The following is a 21,972-nucleotide window of genomic DNA, read 5'->3' on the forward strand; positions in this document are numbered from 1 at the left end:
TACAGCGGGGTCCAAGCAAAGAGTGGTCTTGCAGGCTAGGGATGAACAGTAGTAAAGGCTCTGTATGACAGGTGGTGGGAAATAAGACTTCAGGTAAGAGAGCGTAATATAACATAAGAGGCAAGAGCAGTGAGATAAGAGGGTATAAACACAGGGGGGCTCTGTATACGGAGGGGTTAGAGCAGAGGTCGTCAAACTTTTTTAGGTTGAGCCCCCCCAGCTGAATTTTTTTAGATGTCTGGGACGGCCACCACCTGACAGAAATTTCTGGAAGCTGAAACACTACATAATCGACTGCCATCCGTATATCCTATGTATAAAGGGAGCGCTCCCCACATTGGAGTCAGGTCAGGAATGGACGAGTTGGAAGCAGTGTTTTGTAAGATCGCCCTTTGCCCCAGAACCCCCCTTGGCCCAGTCGCCTATGCGCTGCAACGTTAATCATGTTGTCATCTGCGTTCATTGCCTTTATGCTTCTGATTGCATTACAATATATTTTGTATGCTGCAAACAGTGCAGACATTATTCAGTCAGGCAACAAGTGGTGCTTTACAGAGGTGATAAAGTAAGAAATAAATATAAGGCATGAGTTGCGTACATTGCTGTACATCCTTTCGTTCGACACAGGCATGGAAAGGCTGCTGACATTTCTCATCATCAAACGCTCTCTTCTGCCTTTCTGCAAGACTGGAGAAACCCCACTTTGTGCAAGAACACTATGAAGCATTTATTTGGGAGCAAAATGTGACAGCTGCAAATTGTGCAAGCTAGCCACGCTTGCAATTCACATAACTGCACATTTGCTAGTGGCACAAAACGAGCATGGCACAATCAGTGCATGTAAATGTAAAAAAAAACAATATTGAATATTTAGGTTCAGGGCCACATGCTCAAAGGATATTAACCTCGTCACTGACGAGAACGGCCTTCTTCATAGTTCTTACTGTCTTTAATTTGCCATCTGAGGCTCCCAGCACCATTTCCACTTGAATTCCATTCCCTTACTACAAATAAAATGTTAGTTGCTGCATTGATTACACTCTCATGTGAGGGAACCTCATGAGCCAACCCAACTGCCCTTCATTTGTCCCCTAAGCCATTTTTTTCAACCTATTATAAAGAAAGATCTGTCTTAAAAGTGTACTCTTAGAGCACAATGTATTAAACAAACATAAAAATAGCTACATTAAATGTGCACTTTTAGAATTTTTTAAGAAAACCCTGAGTGCAAGGCAAGCCCATACTTAATGTCATTTAAAGAGAAACGTTGCTTCCTTTGTGTGAAAAACCAACCATCCCGGCACATTTAATTCCCAGAGCTGAAATGTTTTGCTTTTGGTTTCACAGCAGCTGAAGGATTTCAGCTCTTGGAATTAGCTTTCTTTTGAAATTACAAACGAATGGGCAGGTCATGCCCCATCGATTAGGAAACAGTGAAAGATTAGATCTTACAGTGGAATTCGCCCCCCCACCTGAGAGGGTGTTGTGCCCCCCCTGGGGGGGGGGGGTGCACCCCACAGATTGAAGAACTCTGGGTTAGAGGTATGCGACTACAAACAGAGGAGGGCTCTGTATGCAGAGAGGTTAGAGGTTTCGAGGTATGAGACTACAAACAGAAGCGGGTTCCGTAGAACAGATGGGTTAGAGGCTTCCAGGTATGAGACTATAAAAAGAGGATGGCTCTGTATGCGAGGGGCTAGAGGTTTTGAGGTATGAGATGATAAACAGAGGAGGGTTCTGTATACAGAGGGGTTAGAAGTCTTGAGGTATGAGATTATAAACAGGGAAGCATCTTATGCACTAAGGGATTGGAGACTGAGTATGAGACTGCAAACAGGCAAAGACTCGGGCCATTGATACGTTAAGAGGCTGCGGGGTGTAGGACCAATAAAGGGAGAAGGCCTCTGTACACGGGGGAGTTTGAAGTTGTGGAGTGTGACATCACACACAGGAAAGGTCCCAGTACATCAAGGGTTAGATGCTGTGTGGTGTGATACTACAGACGGGGAAGGGTTTTGAACACCAAGGGCCCTATTACAGATAGGGCGCACTTTTCCTGTTTGCATCACAGTGCATCATAAAGCAAGTGCGTCCTAATTGGAAAATGCACTGCCTTCAGGGGAGCCGTAAACCTGCGCTACCCCCAGAGCAGCACATTCAAGAGAAATATGGAGCACCTGTTTAAAAGCTGCTCTGTGTTTTTCTGTGCAGGAGCGGCTCACCTGCACTTTCAAGAGGGAAGAGAGATTCCCTTGCCGATGGGTGCAGTTAGTGACTGCAAACGCCTGCAATGGAATGTCTGGGGGGTCCATGGGGCCCCATTTCATCCCTTTAAAAGGCTGCCTTTAGAAGGCGCACCGAGAGTGCACCACCTTTTTTGATGCACTTTAACCGAGCCTCCTAAAGGTATGTTTTCCCCTGCGCCCACATCAGTAATACGGTGTGGGTAGAGATTCCCTCATTTGCCCCTATACAAATAAGGAAACGCCCTTGCTCGATATCGCTAGCGCTGCATGTGCACCAGCAACATCTTTATCACAGGAGGGGACGCACAAGCATCTGCGGCCCCTTCTGTGATTCCAAAGTGCACTGGGGGGGCACAAAGCGGTCGCAAATGCCTGTTGTGCCCCCGGGGCACTTTGGTAATACGGGCCGAGGTGGTTAGAGGATGGCTATGAAACCACAAACATGCTAGAGCGCTGTACACCAGGGTTAGAGGCTGTGGGTGCACCACAAACATAGGAAGGTTTTGTACAGAAGGGGTTATGGTCAGTCTGCCTCTTTTTCTTTGACACAAACATGGCAAGCTTTGCTCATCAAGGGGTTAAAGGCTGTGGAGTGACACCACAAACAGGGGGTGCTTTGGGCACTAATGGGTTAAAAACTCATTGGTTCTCCTATTTGATGCAGCAATATTTTCTTTTTTCTTGCTGCAACACCTTGAAATCGGTGGCACAAAACCCTGGGGATTCTGCCGGATACAGACACATTTCACAACTCCGCACAGTCTTCTGGTTATTCGTGAGGCAATTCATGATTGCAAAGTAAATTCAATACTTCTAAAGTGGAACATTTTGTGATGGTTATGGGGCCACCATGATAATATTGTGGGGGCGGATCCTGTGGCAAATGACGTCTGGCACAGTCCCTGCCTCCCCCATCCATCAATCCCTCCAATGAGTACAACCAGTTATTATCCTGACCAGCAAGACACTGCAAAAGTCTCTGCAACTGGGCAGAGAAGATACAGGCAGAGAGAGAGAGAGAGAGAGAGAGACCAGTTGCAAAACACAGTTGAACTCCTACAGACTTTCCCAAAATGTTAGCATGACTACCAAACTTTGCTTGGATTTCTGTAATCTGCAGCTTAACATTCCCCGGCCCCCTACACACCTGCCCGTGAGCCTGGAAACCTCAGCACTGCGAGAGCTCATACAGTTCAGTGAACACTCAAAAAACACCTTCAGTAGGTTCCAAGATGCCGGGCATAAGTCAGTGCCTGAAATGACACCAGGGAAACGTGTGGCAGGTAGGGGCATAGCCAAGGTGTCTCTTCTTATTCCTAGTGACTCACCCCATTCTTCAGCACCCCACAGTATCTCATCAAACAACAATCAGACAAAGTGTTTTCAGGAGGGGCTCAGAAGATAAAACATATGGCGAAGGTGGAAGAAAACAAAGGTATCCTCTTTCCTTCCTCCTTTTTTGGCAATAAAACAATAAAACCCCCCAGCAGGAAACAATTAGAAAAATAATTCCAAAAAATAAATTAATAATTTCCTGAAACAAATAACATTCTCTCACTCCATATCAGGTTTTTTTTTAAAGCCGGCTTGGCTAGCTCCTCCCTTTCCACTCCCACGACCTATCACAACCGTTCGCCTGACCAGCACCCTCACAGTCCAGCGGCATTGGTAGGAGAGGGCATGTGTGTGCACATATGTGCACGCGTGCTCGAGTGTGCAAAGGATAAAAGGGCAGGCGCCCTTTGCCCACTGTGGACGGGGCCATCCAGAGGTCAGAGGCCATTGGCGCTGCGGCTGACCATAGGTGGCTTGCTGGTCTCTACTGGCGAGCGGGGCTTCGTGATCATCTTGGGCACACGCTGCAGCAGCTGCTGGGCCTCCTGGTATGCGTCACGCAGCTCCTTCTTCCATTGTGTGAACTCCGGGTCGCTCTAAAGGAAGAGAACGAAAAACCAAGTCAGAAGAGTAGAAAGATTGAACCGAAGAAGAGTAACGCACAGCATGTGAATTCAGAACACGCTCAAGCTGCCAAAGTTACTTGCCTGTAACAAGAGTTTTGAAGCTTCATTCAACTTATTTCGCCACCCAATTTTTGGTGTTAGGGGTGTGGAAAATGTGTGCAATTTCCTATCGCGAGATTATGCAAAATTTTAACAAAAATATAAGAAATTATGTGAAATTCAAATCCTTCATGTAGTCCTATATTTTAGCATAAAAACTCCTTAGGGGTCTTTTTTTAATCAGGAAAGTCTTTTGCGTTACAATGAGTGCGTTTTGTCGTTCCAGTGCATTTGCAGTACATTTTTACCATAAATGCCAGCTAATTACATCTTAATGGCAAAGTTTTGAAATTACAAAAATTACACCAATTACATGAATTATGCTGGTGTAATTTAAATTTTTACACTGGAGGCAATAGCTCCACTCTAGTTATATTTAGGTTGTAGTAGCAATATGAAAGGCATATTTTATTTTCATAATAACTTTGGTGCCATTTGACAAATCTGGACATAACATTAAAAAAATAAATCATCCATTGTGGGTCTTCCATAGAACGTTTCATGATGATCCATGAAGTGGGGATGAAGAAAAGTGGGGTATCCCAAATGTGTGACTCAACTTTAATTTTCATATTAAAGATTGCTCACCAATACAGAAGAAAACCAGCAGAATAGATTCACACCAAACCTGGCATCTGTAATGTCATCAACTAAGTCTTTTGAGCTATCAGTGATTGTATAATGGTGTAATTTAATATATTTTGTTCTGTTAATCAAGGAGAGAGAGAGGAACTAGAGTAGCTAGTTCGTTTCCCCTGGGATATAGTGGTTAATCAAAGAGAACTAGCTATGTCTGTATGCTATGTGTCTGCATGGGAAACCATTTGGTTTAGTATGAAGGCCCTCACCCACCAACCTAGTTGGTGGCATGCTTCATCATCGGGCCCCACCCGAGGCACCGAGTGCGCCTCTGGTGTGCTGCGACGCCAGATCACGGCGGAGCGTTTTTTTTTTGGAAGGTGAGTGTACTGTGCGGGTGTGTTGCGTGAGATTTTAAAATTCTGTCCATGGGGTCCCCAACGTTACTTTTTTGGTGGGCCCCAGGCAGAGGTTAAAAACAAAGGCTTGGGACGTGTAGGGGTTGACTTCTGGTCTCCCACATCCAGTGTGATCGACTAGTTTCAGCCAGGCCCTTTTATTAAACTGGCTTTCTTCAGGACCTATGTGTGGGGGTGTTACAGGGATCTATGTGATTATCAGTGCCCTGTATGTGAAGCACGCGCTAAGGTGCTGATATATGTAAGAGGTATTTCCTTTCAGTTTGTACTCCTGTCTACAGAGGACAAAACTCCCTGGACTTCCGCCGGAGGGTCGGGTCTTATTAGCACTTTGGCTGTGTCTCCAGGCCCAATGGAACACCTGTGATCCGGTCGCAAGGTCCGAAGCATGCCACCAACTACGTTGGTGGGTGAGGGCCTTCATACTAAACCAAATGGTTTCCCATGCAGACACATAGCTAGTAATTTAATATATGTCATAAGTGACATAATATGTGAGGTTATAAGCTGTGCATGGCAAGATTAATTTCTAGTTTTTTTTAACAAACTAAAACTTCATTACCGTACGCAACTATGCCAACCTTCCACCGCCCTCAGCCAGGCCCAGTCCCGAACTCCCCAAGGGTTGCCTACCCCCAACCGCACATGGCCTCTGGCTGAGTACAGCGGTTGGGGTGGGGGCTGGCTGCGCCCATCGCCTGTGGAAAGCCAGCCCCCACCGCATGGTGGAGGCAGCCAATCAGATCTTCTCTCTCCATCTGTCGGCTCCACAGTGTTAAATATCTAAATTTATTTTATCCTTCATTTCTCAAAAAACGACAGAACCGGAATTACACCAAATCACAAAAAGCACGCTTTCTGGTCAGGTCTTGCTTTCTGCCAAATATGATGTAATTACGTTCAACAGTTTTGGCTGTAGCTGTGTCTTTCCAATGCTGAAATGAATAGGGAAAAAGTGTTTTGGGACCCCATTTTTTCTCAGACCCTGCTTCATGGATGACTTTCCGGGAAGGAGTTGAGGTGTATGAGACTTTGTTTTGAAAGTTTTGTGAAGATTTATTGAACGACATCAAAGTCATATACACCCATATATGAGATAGGATACTTACCCTTTAACCATCTGTGAGTAGTGCTATAGATTCACATGCTCTGCAAACTCCGGCCATCAAATGACGGGCATGCACATTTTCAACTTATCTTCTAGGAAATTTGAGCGACAAGACCAGTTGTGATTCTACCCTTGATCCACAATGCACCTGACCACGGCACCATCTCAAATTCTTTTCTGGTCAGCGGGTGAGTAGTGTAAGTGGACAGAAGAGAAACATCTGTCACCATCTCTGGCTTCCAGGGAGGAGGTTGGGTGCATGTGAATCTACAGCACTACATTCTAGAAAGCGGTGGTTACAGATAAGTAACATTTTTATTTGTAACAGATGCAGCTGTAGATGCACGTGCTCTGCATAAACTCGAAGGCAGTTTCTCCCCAAAGAGGTGGCTAGTGAGCAGATGTTTGGTACAGCTTTCTTCAGCCAGCTTGATCAACTAAAGCCTGTTGACAGGCCAGAATAGCCACACAGTAGTGCTTGGTGAAAGTGTGCAGAGCTAAACGAGTGGAAGCCGTGCAGAAGTGAGTTAAAGGGTTGTCACACAGTACAAAGGGGCATGTTTTTTGATTGTAGAGAGGGTCTAAGAGAGCTACTTGGACCTAGCATACTAAATTTGGTTGCACTTGATAATCCATGTTGCAAAGCTCAATGTATATAGAGTAGCCCCTGTAGGGTTTGATGAAGGATACAAACATTTCTACCAGAAGAATACAAGAGTGCCCTCTTAACATGTAGGGTGTTAAGGGTCCTTCTAGCTACGGACTCAGGAAGACAGGCAGCTCAAGGGTGGGGAAAGGTAAGACAACCTTTCATAAAAAAACTTGGGGTTGAACTTGGAGTTCACCAATACATCTGAAAGAGGTGATTGCTGATAGAAAAGCCGCCTGTCATGGTAGACACATTAGGTCACAGGTGCAAGACCACACTCAGAGGCACCCTCCTCTACCGACCTCCAGGATCCCGTGCACAATTCAGCGACGACATCACTGACTTTATCACCCCACACGCCCTCCCCTCCGAGGAATACATTCTACTGGGTGACCTCAACTTTCACCTGGAAAAGAGCAATGACAGCAACGCCACCACCCTTCTGGACAATCTCGCCAACCTCGGACTCCAACAACTTGTCACTACCCCCACCCACATCGCAGGTCACACACTCGACCCTATCTTCAACTCCAGCAAACATATCTCCTTCAGTCACACCACAACTCTACATTGGACGGACCATAGCTGTGTTCACTTTATCTACAATAAGACCACAACCCACAACCATCCTCAACCTACTCTGCGAAGAAACTGGAACAAAATCACCATCGACCAGATCTCCTCATCGCTTCTTCAAAACCCCCCTGTCCACTCCTCAAACCCCGACCAAGCAGCCATTAACCTCACCCAATGGCTATCCAACAGCGCCGACACCCTAGCATCATTGAAAAAACGTCAAATCAAACTAGGCAGCAAAAACGCCTCCTGGTTCAACGATGATCTTAAGAAATCGAAGAAACTCTGTCGCTCCCTCGAGAAGGCCTGGAAAAAAGACCCAAACACCAGCACCAGGGATGCCTTCAAAAACGCCACCCGCATACACCACCAACTAATCCGATCTGCCAAGAAAGCCGCATTCAAAGACCGACTAGACAACAACGCCCACAACAGCAAGGAATTATTCAACATCGTCAAAGAATTTACCAACCCCTCAGCCAACTCCAACGACATCACCCCCTCTCAAGCCCTCTGCGACTCCCTAGCTTCGTTCTTCCACAACAAAATCGTAGACATCCACAACAGCTTCGACAACCAACCCGGAGACCAACCCACCCAACATTCTGCAAGGACCTTCACCCCCCCTTGAACATCCTTAATAACTGGAACCCAATCTCCACTGAAGACACCATCCACCTGATGAACTCCATCCACTCAGGATCCCCCACAGACCCATGCCCTCACCACATCTTCAACAAAGCAGACTCCATCATAGCACCACACCTCCGAGACGTCATCAACTGCTCCCTAAACTCCGCCACCTTCCCGGAAAGCTGGAAACACGCCGAACTTAATGCCCTTCTGAAAAAACCCACAGCTGACCCCACCGAACTCAAAAACTACTGCCCCATCTCGCTCCTTCCATTCCCAGCGAAAGTCATCGAGAAAGCTGTCAACAACCAGCTCGCCGCCTTCCTCGAAACCAACAAATCCCTAGACCCCTCTCAGTCCGGCTTCCGAGCCAAACACAGCACGGAGACCGCCCTCATCGCAGCAACAGACGACATTCGAACTCTACTGGACAATAGAGACACAGTCGCCCTCATCCTCCTCGACCTCTCCGCAGCCTTCGACACAGTCTGCCATAGCACCCTTCTACAACGCCTCAGAAACATCGGAATCCAAGGAAAAGCACTGGAATGGATCACCTCGTTCCTCACCGGAAGAACCCAGAGAGTCTGCCTCCCACCATTCAAGTCAGAGGCCACTGAAGTCATCTGCGGCGTACCACAAGGATCCTCACTCAGCCCCACCCTCTTCAACGTATACATGAGCCGCCTCGCGGCCATCGCACGCCAACACAACCTCAACATCATCTCCTACGCTGACGACACTCAACTGATCCTCTCACTCACCAAAGACCCTAAGACCGTCAAAACCAACCTACATGAAGGAATGAAAGAAGTAGCCGAGTGGATGAAGCACAGCCGTCTGAAACTGAACTCAGACAAAACAGAAGTCCTTATCTTAGGTACCTCCCCCTCCGCCTGGGATGACTCCTGGTGGCCGGAGGCCCTTGGAAAAGCACCCATCCCGACGGACCACGCACGGAACCTGGGCGTCATCCTGGACTCCTCACTCTCTATGAACAGACAGGTCAGCGCCGTCTCATCATCCTGCTTCAACATTCTTCGCATGCTCAAAAAAACATTTCGCTGCATCCCCAACGTCACCCATGCACTGGTTACAAGCCGCCTGGACTACGGAAAGACCCTATACGCCGGTACCACCGCAAAACTCCAGAAAAAACTCCAACGCATCCAGAACGCATCAGCCAGACTCATACTAGACATCCCGCGTAAAGACCACATCTCCAGTCACCTGAAAAACCTCCACTGGCTTCCCGTCAATAAGAGGATTACTTTCCGCCTCCTAACCCACGCTCACAAAGCACTTTACGAACTTGGACCCGAATGCCTCAACACACGACTCTCCTTCTACACCCCCCCTGCCAACTACGATCCTCCAACCAAGCCCTTGCTACTGTACCTCGCATCAACAAAACCACCATGGGAGGTAGATCCTTCTCCTACCTGGCAGCTAAAACCTGGAACTCACTTCCCACTCACCTTCGTCTCACTCAGAACCACCTAGCATTCAGAAAGCAACTTAAAACTTGGATATTCGACAAGTAATTCCCCACCCTTCTTCAAGCGCCTTGAGACCCTCTGGGTATGTAGCGCGCTATATAAATTTTTTGACTTTGACTTTTTAGGGGTTTTAAAAGTGGAAAAGTCACGTGTAAAGTAGTTTTTTAACTATTGGCGTAACTCCGCAATGGCGGATGTATACCTAAGAACATTTAAAACCGAACTGTTTCTTAAGCATAAAGATGTAATTTGTATATTAAGAGGGAAACAACAAAAAGTCAAAATGCCATTTGTACTAAATATGTCACATTGCAATTCCATTTTGGTGATCAATAAAGTAGGTTTTAAAAAAAACTATTGGTGTACCCAATGCTGTGGTGCATGAGCTACAAAGAACTGTTTAGTTTTCATGATATCTTTTGAATCTTGTATATTATGGCCCTTCTCAAATATGTAACACTGCTGCATTTCTTGACTTTTTGGAGAAATAAAAAATAAGAATGGTGGTTGTACTGTTTGATTACCTTAAAAGGGTGAAACTACCTTGGGTATAAATTTGGACTATGTTCACATAATGGCTGTGTTTGAATAAGCAAATAGGTCTTAAGCTGGATGTGCTTGTATTTCTCAGACTTTTCTTAAAGAGCCTACGTCAATTACGAAGTTTGTTAGATATTTCAGAGGATCTTTGTGTGTCAGGTCGAAAGGTGATTTCATTGGTTCTGCTAATACTAAATTCACGCTCGACTGTCAGTGGCAAACAGAGTATGGCAGAGGTTGCCTTTTTACACCTTACCTAAAGCATTTATTTACTGGAGTGGAGTACACCTGCTGTTTATGAATGCCTTTAGTGTAATCTGTAATGGCCTCACTCCAGCAAGTGCCTACGGTATCCCATTAAAATAATTGAAAGGTTTACTGCAATTTCCATCTCCAAAACTCTTGTGCTAGCTTTGCAGAGGGGCCCCAAAGAGTCCCCGCATGTTCAGAGAAACTATTGCAGTTGTGCTGTATGTGAAAATGTCTTCATGTGCTGAAAATTTGACTTTGAGGAATTTTAGTGTGAGGAAAATCACCTTAGATCCATTACCTTAGTTAAGACAGCTTGTTCTTTTAATGGATACTTCTAACCCTAGATACCTTACCTGGTGAGTAGATCTGAAAGCAGTACCTCCCAAGGTGGTGGGTCTGAGCAATGGCTCAGATCAAAAAGTGCTGCAGGACCCAATAGGCAAAATGCACTTCCAATCAAACCTGGCTATCGAGACATTAGTGGGTTGTAATTGTAAATCCATTAGCCGCGGTGTATAATCTAAGGTTGGTTTATTCTTACAGGGTAAGTTTCAGGTAAGTAAGTAGATGAAGAGAAATAGAAGATAGCCCCACCAGGTGCAGCCTCCCTGCTGCTCAGCCGGCATACTCCAACTGACCCTCAGATCACCACCAGGCACCCTTGCACACTACGACGTCATCAAACATTCAGCGTTCCAATCCTCACCAAGTACTCCAGCACTCACCCTGGCTGAGCAGGAGGGAGAACGTGGCTAAGGAAAAGGAATGGCAACACACACGTTATAATACATCCCCCTTCCTCAGGGAAACTAAAAGCAGAAATAATGCAAGTAAACAGAAACATCCTTAAAGTAAAAAAAGATAGAAGGCACATTGCTACTGTATACATGCTTTAAAATCCTGGAAGAGAATTAAGATAATATACCTGAAGCAAACAATAACTCCTAAAGCAATAAACACTTCATGAATCAATTAAATACATTAAGATTAACCCCATCCCCCTCCCCCTCGGGAAAATAAATATACAAGCATTCGGAGACCAAAGAGGACAAGGCATGAAATACAACACAGTCTGTGGCTCTGAGCCAATACAATTCTCAGGCAAACAAACTTCACAACTCTGTACTAAGGAAAAAAACACCCTAGAACTCTAGCAGGGCACTCACCACCCTATGACCCTGTATGAAGGTAAACACCATCCTAAAGACTGTACTGGGGCACTCACCACCCCACAACTATGTAATAGGGTACACCCTACCCTTCAAGACTGTACAGGGGCACTGACCACCCTACACCTCTGTAATAGGGTACACCGTACCCTACAAGACTGTACAGGGGCACTCACCACCCCACAACTCTGTAATAGGGTACACACTACCCGACAAGACTGTACAGGGCCACTCAACACCCCACAACTCTGTGATAGGGTACACACCACCCTATCAGACTGTACAGGGGCACTCACCACCCCACAACTCTGTAATAGGGTACACACCACCCTACAAGACTGTACAGGGCCACTCACCACCCCACAACTCTGTAATAGGGTGCACACCACCCTATCAGACTGTACAGGGGCACTCACCACCCCACAACTCTGTAATAGGGTACACACTACCCTACAAGACTGTACAGGGGCACTCACCACCCCACAACTATGTAATAGGGTACACCCTACCCTACAAGACTGTACAGGGGCACTGACCACCCTACAACTCTGTAATAGGGTACACCCTACCCTACAAGACTGTACAGGGGCACTCACCACCCCACAACTCTGTAATAGGGTACACACTACCCTACAAGACTGTACAGGGCCACTCACCACCCCACAACTCTGTAATAGGGTACACACCACCCTATCAGACTGTACAGGGGCACTCACCACCCCACAACTCTGTAATAGGGTACACACCACCCTATAAGACTGTACAGGGCCACTCACCAACCAACAACTCTGTAATAGGGTACACACCACCCTATCAGACTGTACAGGGGCACTCACCACCCCACAACTCTGTAATAGGGTACACCCTACTCTAAAAGACTGTACAGGGGCACTGACCACCCTACAACTCTGTAATAGGGTACACCCTACCCTACAAGACTGTACAGGGGCACTCACCACCCCACAACTCTGTAATAGGGTACACACTACCCTACAAGACTGTACTGGGGCACTCACCACCCCAAACTATGTAATAGGGTACACCCTACACCACACGACTGTACAGGGGCACTGACCACCCTACGACCCTGTATAAAGGTACACACCATCCTAAAGACTATACTGGGGCACTCACATCCCCACAACTCTGAAATAGGGTAAACACCATCCTAAAGACTGTACTGGGGCACTCACCACCCCACAACTCTGTAATAGGGTACACACCACCCTACAAGACTGTACAGGGCCACTCACCACCCCACAACTCTGTAATAGGGTACACACCACCCTATCAGACTGTACAGGGGCACTCACCACCCCACGACTCTGTAATAGGGTACACCCTACCCTACAAGACTGTACAGGGGCACTCACCACCCCACAACTCTGTAATAGGGTACACCCTACCCTACAAGACTGTACAGGGGCACTCACCACCCCACAACTCAGTAATAGGGTGCACACCACCCTGCAAGACTGTACTGGGGCACTCACCACACCACAACACTAATAGGGTGCACACCACCCTACAAGACTGTACTGGGGCACTCACCACACCACAACACTAATAGGGTGTACACCACCCTGCAAGACTGTACTGGGGCACTCAGCCCCCCACAACACTGTAATAGGGTGCATTCTACGACATTATCAAACATTCAGAATTCCAATCCTCACCAAGCACTCCAGCACTCATCCTGGCTGAGCAGTAGGGAAGACGTAGCTAAGGAAAAGGAATGGCAACACTTAAATTGTGACATAGTGCTTCATAAACGAGTGCACAGACATCCAGAATGGGCACTCTGCGTGTCAATCAGTGGTGGAATGAGCCCTCAGACCTTGAGGAGCAGATCTTAATATAAAGGACTATCCAGGTTGATAAAGTCCTTTTCTGAACATCCTTACTTTGCTTTGTCTCCCTGAGAACCCAACAAAGACCCAATCGTCCCCCTGACAGTCTTTGGTGTGATCATAAAAACTCAGCACTCGTTTGGGGTCCAAACAAAGGAGTCTATTGTCTTTTTCGAGGGTTGAGGTGGACCAAAGAATGTTGAAGAGTACCAGGCTGTCCGACATGACAAGGAGTCAAAATCTTTGGCAAAAATGCCGCTGTACTCCTCAGCACCAGTTTGTCTGGCAAAAACGTGGTGCAAGGCAGCTGGACTGACAAAGCATGGAACTCACTCATGAGATAAGCAAAGGTTTCATGATAAGAAACAAATGTGTATCGGCTCCAAGGTGGTGCATATAAGAAAAGCGAGAACCAAATTAAGATCCCACTGTGACACCACAAAAGGTTTCGGGGTAACATACAGGTTAAGCCTTTGAAAAATCTCATTGCAGCAGGTGATTTAAACAAAGACAGCTGGCCCAGTAAAGAGAAAAAGTCCGAAAGGGCAGACAAATCAGTTAACAGTGCCCAATACAAGTCCTTGTGGTAAAAAGACAAAACAAACAAAACACCCGACAGTTTGGCCTGCAATGCGTCCATATTACAGTTGCCACATCAGGCCTCAAACCTGTCCCAGGCCCGGCATAAACAGACTTTGTAGAAGGACTCCACTGGCTCCCGACTCATAAACGCAGCCAATACAAACTCCTCACACACGTACAGACACTGGGCCAGCATATCTGAACAGCTGCCTACACTTTGACCAGAATCCTAGATTTTTACACTCAGTCTCACTCTTGCACACCCCTCGCGTTCACAAAAACAGAGAAGGAGGCCACTTGTCCTACATCGCAGAACCTGAAGTCCAGGCTCTTTAAATAATGATGCGCTATCCACAACACCGACACTCCTGCTCACATGCCTTGATACACTCAACGGTGATTAGCGCGCTCAACAAATCGACACAACGTTTAACATAAACAGGACGCCTCCCAGCAAGAATGGAATTTATTACTGGAGGTATACTGAATACAGTCAACTGCCACTGCTCAATCTCTGCACATGGAGGTGCAGATTGTGCAGGCCTGGATCCAAGACCCTGCCCTGCTGCTGAGACAGAAGATTCTCCCTAAGCGAGAGCCTGATCGGAGGACAGATGCTCATAGCAAGAAGTTCCAGGTAACACACTCTCCTGGCCCAATCCGGAGCCACTAGATGACTTGGGCCTGGTGGTTCCTAATCTTCTTTCAGAAATCAAGGCAAAGCAGGACGTTATATAGCAGTCCCGTGCTCCACTCCAGGAGGAATGAGTCTCTCGCTCTGCCTATCTGATTGTGTGCGTGCGGAAACGCTGCTGTTACCTGCTCTGTCAGCCCTCTGTGGATACTCGGCTGTCTCGACACCCACGCCTCGCGGCACCCGCTCCGCGGGCGCCGCTCGTGGACTTCTGACTGTAACCCACGCCGGATTTCCTTCAGCAGGGGGTCTTGCCACTGTCCAGCTCCTGTCGGGACTGCGAGGACCAGCAGGCGCAGCGCGGATCAACTCGCCGCAGCTGGTCCTCTTCCCGCCCCTCCCGCTGGAATCTGTTAATTGCGGGCTGGGTTCCTCAACGTGGTGTGATCGCTCTGCCTATCTGATTGTGTGCGTGCGGAAACGCTGCTGTTACCTGCTCTGTCAGCCCTCTGTGGATACTCGGCTGTCTCGACACCCACGCCTCGCGGCACCCGCTCCGCGGGCGCCGCTCGTGGACTTCTGACTGTAACCCACGCCGGATTTCCTTCAGCAGGGGGTCTTGCCACTGTCCAGCTCCTGTCGGGACTGCGAGGACCAGCAGGCGCAGCGCGGATCAACTCGCCGCAGCTGGTCCTCTTCCCGCCCCTCCCGCTGGAATCTGTTAATTGCGGGCTGGGTTCCTCAACGTGGTGTGATCGCTCTGCCTATCTGATTGTGTGCGTGCGGAAACGCTGCTGTTACCTGCTCTGTCAGCCCTCTGTGGATACTCGGCTGTCTCGACACCCACGCCTCGCGGCACCCGCTCCGCGGGCGCCGCTCGTGGACTTCTGACTGTAACCCACGCCGGATTTCCTTCAGCAGGGGGTCTTGCCACTGTCCAGCTCCTGTCGGGACTGCGAGGACCAGCAGGCGCAGCGCGGATCAACTCGCCGCAGCTGGTCCTCTTCCCGCCCCTCCCGCTGGAATCTGTTAATTGCGGGCTGGGTTCCTCAACGTGGTGTGATCGCTCTGCCTATCTGATTGTGTGCGTGCGGAAACGCTGCTGTTACCTGCTCTGTCAGCCCTCTGTGGATACTCGGCTGTCTCGACACCCACGCCTCGCGGCACCCGCTCCGCGGGCGCCGCTCGTGGACTTCTGACTGTAACCCACGCCGGATTTCCTTCAGCAGGGGGTCTTGCCACTGTCCAGCTCCTGTCGGGACTGCGAGGACCAGCAGGCGCAGCGCGGATCAACTCGCCGCAGCTGGTCCTCTTCCCGCCCCTCCCGGTATTTAATACCCACGACTGACGCGCTAGCGGGACGCGCGCGGAGCAAAGCCCGGGCAAAGGGCGGGCCCTCTGTGGCCCTCAGTGACCGAGGTAGGCCGGGCTGGGCCTGGACCCTTGCATTTTTTCTCATGCACAGCTATTATTTATTTGCATCTGTGCTAATTTGAGCAGAAGGATATTTCGCTGTAAACATTGTGATAGATATACTGCACCCTGGTCCTACTCGTCCTCCCAGGGACCAACTTCATTCCAGACTCATATCCTTTTTATAGTGTTTCTGTTTTTTCTTCTTTTGTGAAAAATGTCTAAGACTTTACGTTCTGGAAGGGTAGTGGGAGAAAAATCCACCCGGAAATTACCTTCCATCCGCACAAGAAATAAATCAATAAACAATCCTCCTCTGAAAGGTCAATGTCAGTTATCCGAACTGTGGGATTTTACCGCTAGCAACAAACCTAAATGTGCTACCCTACTAAATTCTGATTCCAAAGTTCTTGAGCTACCGGAAGTACACTTACCAACCACCGTTGAGCCTCGTCCTCCCCAGGCCCAGCAGGGGGCCTCCCAACTCATGATAGGAGGGTCTCCCCCGCGGGACCCTTCAGTCGGGAAGCCGACGATAGTAAGTGAGCCGGGACATATACCTTCGATCCCCCAGGCTTCTACGAATGACAGGCCGGGAGATGATCTGACCGCTTTATCTATTGACTTGGAACTATGGGGTCGCTACATAAGCCCTGCCAAAGTGGAATCCCTGGAGCAATTTAAAGTTCAGGGGGGAGCCACCCCATCAGGACTAATGTTGTATAGTAGCACTCCGTCACTAAACAGACATGAAATCTCTGACCTGTTAAATTCATCAAAGAGTCCCGATCTCAACCTTCTGGATAATATTTCCATGGTGGAAGCACGAGAAAAGCCGATCTCTGAATCTATGATCGCGCTAGAACAACTTCTTGCTTCAATATTGATGCTTCTAGGAAAATTTGTAGGTAGCTCGGACTGTATTCTTGAATCAGTTACCCAAATCTTAAAGTTAATGCTGCAGAAAGTGCCGCATTTGGGTAAGGCCTCCTCCCCTCAACATCTTGAACAACCTGTACCGGAGGGGGAAATCAAAGCCGCTAGAAGCGAACTAGTTAAGGACAATGAACCGCCCTCTCTGGTCCCCGATAAGGAGTTGCCCCATACTGCAGCCTCAAACTGCATCAAGAACATAGTCCTTGAGATAGAGGAGGTGGATAAAGTCTTGCCGGACCCCAAAACGGCTCAGGAGTTATTTCCTATCTTTGTCCCGGATGCTGGGAAAGAACTCTTGGCCGACAAACCCCAACTTAACAAAGAAAAGGAAAAACATGGAAAACAAAAAAGTACTAAAGCAAGCAAGAGGAAACCAATTCGAAAATATAGAAAGAAGAAGCAACGGAGGATCATCTTCCAAAAATACACAGAGATAAGGGAGAATGAAATAAGGAATGGGGAGCCTTTATCTACTTCCTTAAAAGCGGATTTGGATGAGAACTTAATCACTTCTACCTCAGTGGAGGAGGAAAATGATCAAGGCAGCTTGTCCTCTCTGGAAGTCTTTCCACAAACCGGAAGCCCCCTCCCATGCTCGCCGGTTCGGAATGCAGTAGGAGGGCCACTTTCTCTTCCATCTGAGACTTTAAATCCGTTGGCCGCTCCCTTTGTGGTAACAATTGACTCCGAAAATGCTTGTCCTCTTGCTCGGCCTGTAAATGTACCTAAGGCTACTGCGGATGTACGTGTGCTAGAATTTGTTCCACTATTTGATACTGACCTCCTATTGAATAGAGCTTGGCTTCTTAAGCGCTTTAGTGAGGTAGAATGTCTCTATCATATTCAGTCTAGAGACATAGAATTGGTATCTCTGTTGGGGGGTAGCCGGGTACTGAGTATTCAGGTGAAATTTTATTCCCCGATTATAACCAATCTGATCCTTGAACAGGCTGAAAATTTCCAACGTTTAGGAATTGATATCCTCCCTATCTCTACCCCTGGCAAGCCAAACTCTGTCGGTAAGCAGGGGCTGAGAGGCGGAGATCAAAATTGGATAACCTCTCCTCTGAGGGACCTGAAAATTTGGGTTTCCAGGGGAAAACGTTCTGTTTCACACGTGAAGCCACTTCCACTAGTTGAGAATTCCACACTCAACGATGACAATAACCGGTGGAATTGGCTCCATAGTGCGTTATCAACAAAAAATAAGGATAACCCCAAATTGTTTCCCCGCCTTTAACCCAAGCTTAAATATAATTTCCTGGAACGCGGCCGGATTTCATAGTAGCCCGGAGAAACCGGCCTTCTTATCCACCCTGGAGGCCGATATATGGTGTATCCAGGAAACATGGTGCATAGATAGGTTAATGCCTTTAAAAGATTTCTATGTATTGGAAGTACCGGCTGCACCCTCTAAAAAAGGGCATGCCAGGGGGGGGCTTGCCTGTTTACTGTCTACTAAGTTCCAATGGGGATTCTCCCATTATATTGATCCAACCGGACTCTTTCACACAATCACTTTGGAAAATATGTACCATGACAATACAAAATTTTCCATAGTCATTTTTAATGTGTATATTCCGCCTGAGGAGGGTTTTAATGATAAATTGAAGCGGGTCCTCCAATATATGGAAAACACAAAAAATTCTCCTCCTTTCCCTGTAATTTTGTTAATTGGTGATTTGAACTGTAAAGTATCAAATGCTAGTCTAAGACTCTTCAGGGATAAAGCTAAGGAGGAAACATATTGCATCCCCCAGACGCTTTTCCCGGAAAACCTAAGAACAAATAAAAGGGGGAAGATTTTGTTAAAAGAACTTGCAATCGGGGATGGTATTATATTAAATGGAAGATTTCCATCTGACGTCCCCGCAAATTATACCCACTATTCCCCCTTTGGATCATCTATTTTGGACTATGCCATCGCCAGTTATAGCCTGTTCCCCTTGATTCGTGACTTAAGGATTATACCCACGACTCTGAGTGACCATAGTATTTTAGCACTATCAATTTCATTAAATTCTCCGAATACGGCATCCTGGGCTCTAAATGGTAAAGAGGCTACCTTCAACCCAAAGGCTGGAAGATGCTTCTGGAATAATGCTGCCATTAATGGGGTCCAGGAGCTATTGTTTGATACACTCAGGGAAATAGAACTGTGGCACGGAAGTGAAATAGCTTGTTTTGAGGCATTCATGTCAAAAATTCTGTTGAATGCAAAAAAATCCGCCCGGTTAAGGAAAAAAGGAGAGGTAGTGCCTCTCCCCCTCCGTAATCTGAACAGGGAGTTAAACAAACTAACCCGTGCACAGTATGTGGATAGGGTACCGGAACGTGGGAAAGTCATCTCTAGGCTAAGAAGAAAGAGAAGCAGACTTAAGAAAAAAATCAATAGGGATAGGGAGGATGAGATATGGATTAAATTAAGGGAATCCGCTGTACATGGCAACATTAAAGATTTCTGGGCAATTATCGGGAAGGGATGTGGTACACGTCACGCCCCTCTCCCGATAGCTATAGCAGAAGATCTATGGTTTTCCCATATTAGTGAACTATATGCTGGAAATGGGACCTTAGTTGCTGATAACTTTTCGTATTCTGCCCCTGACGACTCGGTTTTCTCTCCTTCTGAGAAGGAAATCGAGTTGGCTATAAAAAATATGCGACCCTCTGGGGCCATGGGACCGGACGAGCTTCCGATGACGGTCCTAAAACAAGATCCATTGACCTGGAGTAAAATTCTGTATCCCCTGTTTAAGGCGTGCCATTCTTCTAAATGTGTCCCTGCATCATGGAGAGGAAGCATTCTGGTTCCAATTTTCAAAAAGGGGGCAAGGGATAGTCCCAATAATTATCGCATGATTGCGCTCCTCGACTCCATCGGAAAGGTCTTTGCGAAATGCCTCCTGAGTTCTCTTTCCGATTGGGTCGAGGAGCGCAATATCCTGCCCTTGGAACAGACCGGTTTCCGAAGGGAACATGGTACACTGGACAACCTGACCGCCTTGCAGGTTATTACAGATAAATATGTCCAGGTGAGAGGAGGAGTGGTATACGCCGCATTCATTGATTTCTCCACAGCGTTCGACAAAGTAGATCGGGGAACGCTGTGGAGAAAATTGGCGACACTGGGCCTCCCTTCACATCTGTTGGAATTGGTGCGGGCTCTGCACACTGAGACCTGGTGCAGGGTCTTAATGGGGGGTGAAAGGGGACTTTCGGCCAAAATTCCAGCGCAGAATGGCCTTAAACAGGGTTGTTTGTTGGCGCCCCTGTTATTCTCCTTATATACAACTGACCTCCCCGCTGCTGTGTCCCTCAGCGAGGGGATCGCTCCATCGATAGGAGGGGTGCCAATGGCCTGCCTGATGTATGCCGATGATGTGTTATTGCTCGATTTAACACCTGTGGGACTGGCAAATCGGCTTCAGGCTTTGCAGGGTTTCGCCAGGGAGCATTATATGAAGATCAATACCAATAAAAGTAAAGTAATGTGTATTGCTGGTCGAAAGAAATGTCGTTCCACAGACTTTCGTTGGGCCATCGGAGGGCACAGATTGGAGGTTGTTAATTGTTATACCTTTTTAGGGAAAATATTCTCGGCCAATATGAGCGAGAGTCTTCATATAGAGCATTGCTCTTGCAAAGCTCTCGCCCATGGCAACGGGTTAAAGTCCCTTTACTTGGCAACGGGGAGAAGACATTTTTCTAGTCTCTTGGAAGTATTTAGAGCTAAAATCCCCGCAACCATTTTGTATGGCATAGAAATAATTGAGTTAAAATATTGGGACTTTTGCAACAAGACTGAGGGAAAACTCCTTAGATCCCTCTCGACTCTCAATAATGCCTGTTCGCTGGCCGCCTGTAGGCTGGACTTTGGACTCAGGAGTGCCTGGGTGCAGGGTCTATGTGCCTTAATAAGGTGGGTAGCCAGTCTGGCTAGAGCGAGAGAGGGAACCTTGCGAGCTTTGCTCAAAAAAGAACTTTTGGGCAATTTTAAGGAGTTCTCCAAACTAGTTGCTAATTTCAGAAGGGCGGTGAAAATTTTGGGGCTGGAGGAAAGTGCACTGTTCTCCTACACTCCCACGCAGTTAAAACAGGTCCTTAAGGAGGCTTCATGGGAGTACTGTTTCTTAACAGATAAAAAAACTGTTGGTGACAAAAGGAACGTGGAGTCGTTAATCTCCTCCTATAGGTTGAAACAGCCCCAACCATACGCCCTGTGGAATTTACCACATGGAATACGCAGGTTCTGGTTTTTATTACGGTATGACTTAATCCCTCTTAATGTGCTGCTGTCCAAATGGTATGGCACCTCGCCGTTGTGCAATTTATGTAAATTGAATAACCAGGACTGTATGCATGTACTTTTGATCTGTCCTATGTTACGTAGCTTGCGCAACCGATGGCTTAAAGTAATCTGTCTACGTCTCAGCATTGTCACTTTTCAAGACTTTCTTCACGCACTTTATTGCCCACCTAATGAAATGTTTTGTGCCTATGTTTTTAACTTTTTTAAAGGATTTTTAGCTATTTATTAATCTTCTGGAATGTGGTCCTGGCCTGGGCTTGTGGGTCTGATGGTTTGCAGTGCACCTATCTCGATTTGTATAGTATGGTTTTACAATTCTTGTATTCTACTGTGTTGTGTTTTATGTACATGTTTATGTGGCCCTCTTTCGAGAGCCAAAACATAATAAATAAATTTGAATTTGAGGAATGAGTCTCAGAGAGAGCTTTCAGCACTCAAAGATGTCGACACTGCGCATTCTAGCAGTAGTGACAAAACTGAGCCAGGGTTCACCTAATTGCTGGAAGATGCCACCT

General features: G+C 47.2%; 1 protein-coding gene across 1 annotated transcript in view; it reads right to left on the reverse strand.

Moving 5' to 3' along the window:
• Positions 1 to 225: 225 nt before the first annotated feature.
• GRK2 (G protein-coupled receptor kinase 2) overlaps positions 226 to 21,972 on the reverse strand; it is a 275,720-nt gene continuing 253,973 nt past the window's right edge. The window contains exon 21 of the mRNA XM_086953270.1: positions 226 to 4,177. Coding sequence (XP_086809396.1) covers positions 4,019 to 4,177 — 159 coding nt within the window. The 3' untranslated portion in view covers positions 226 to 4,018. The remainder of the gene's footprint in view (positions 4,178 to 21,972) is intronic.

The sequence above is a fragment of the Lissotriton vulgaris genome, chromosome 1_2 (genome assembly GCF_964263255.1).
Source record: "Lissotriton vulgaris chromosome 1_2, aLisVul1.2, whole genome shotgun sequence".
Lineage (NCBI taxonomy): Eukaryota > Metazoa > Chordata > Amphibia > Caudata > Salamandridae > Lissotriton > Lissotriton vulgaris.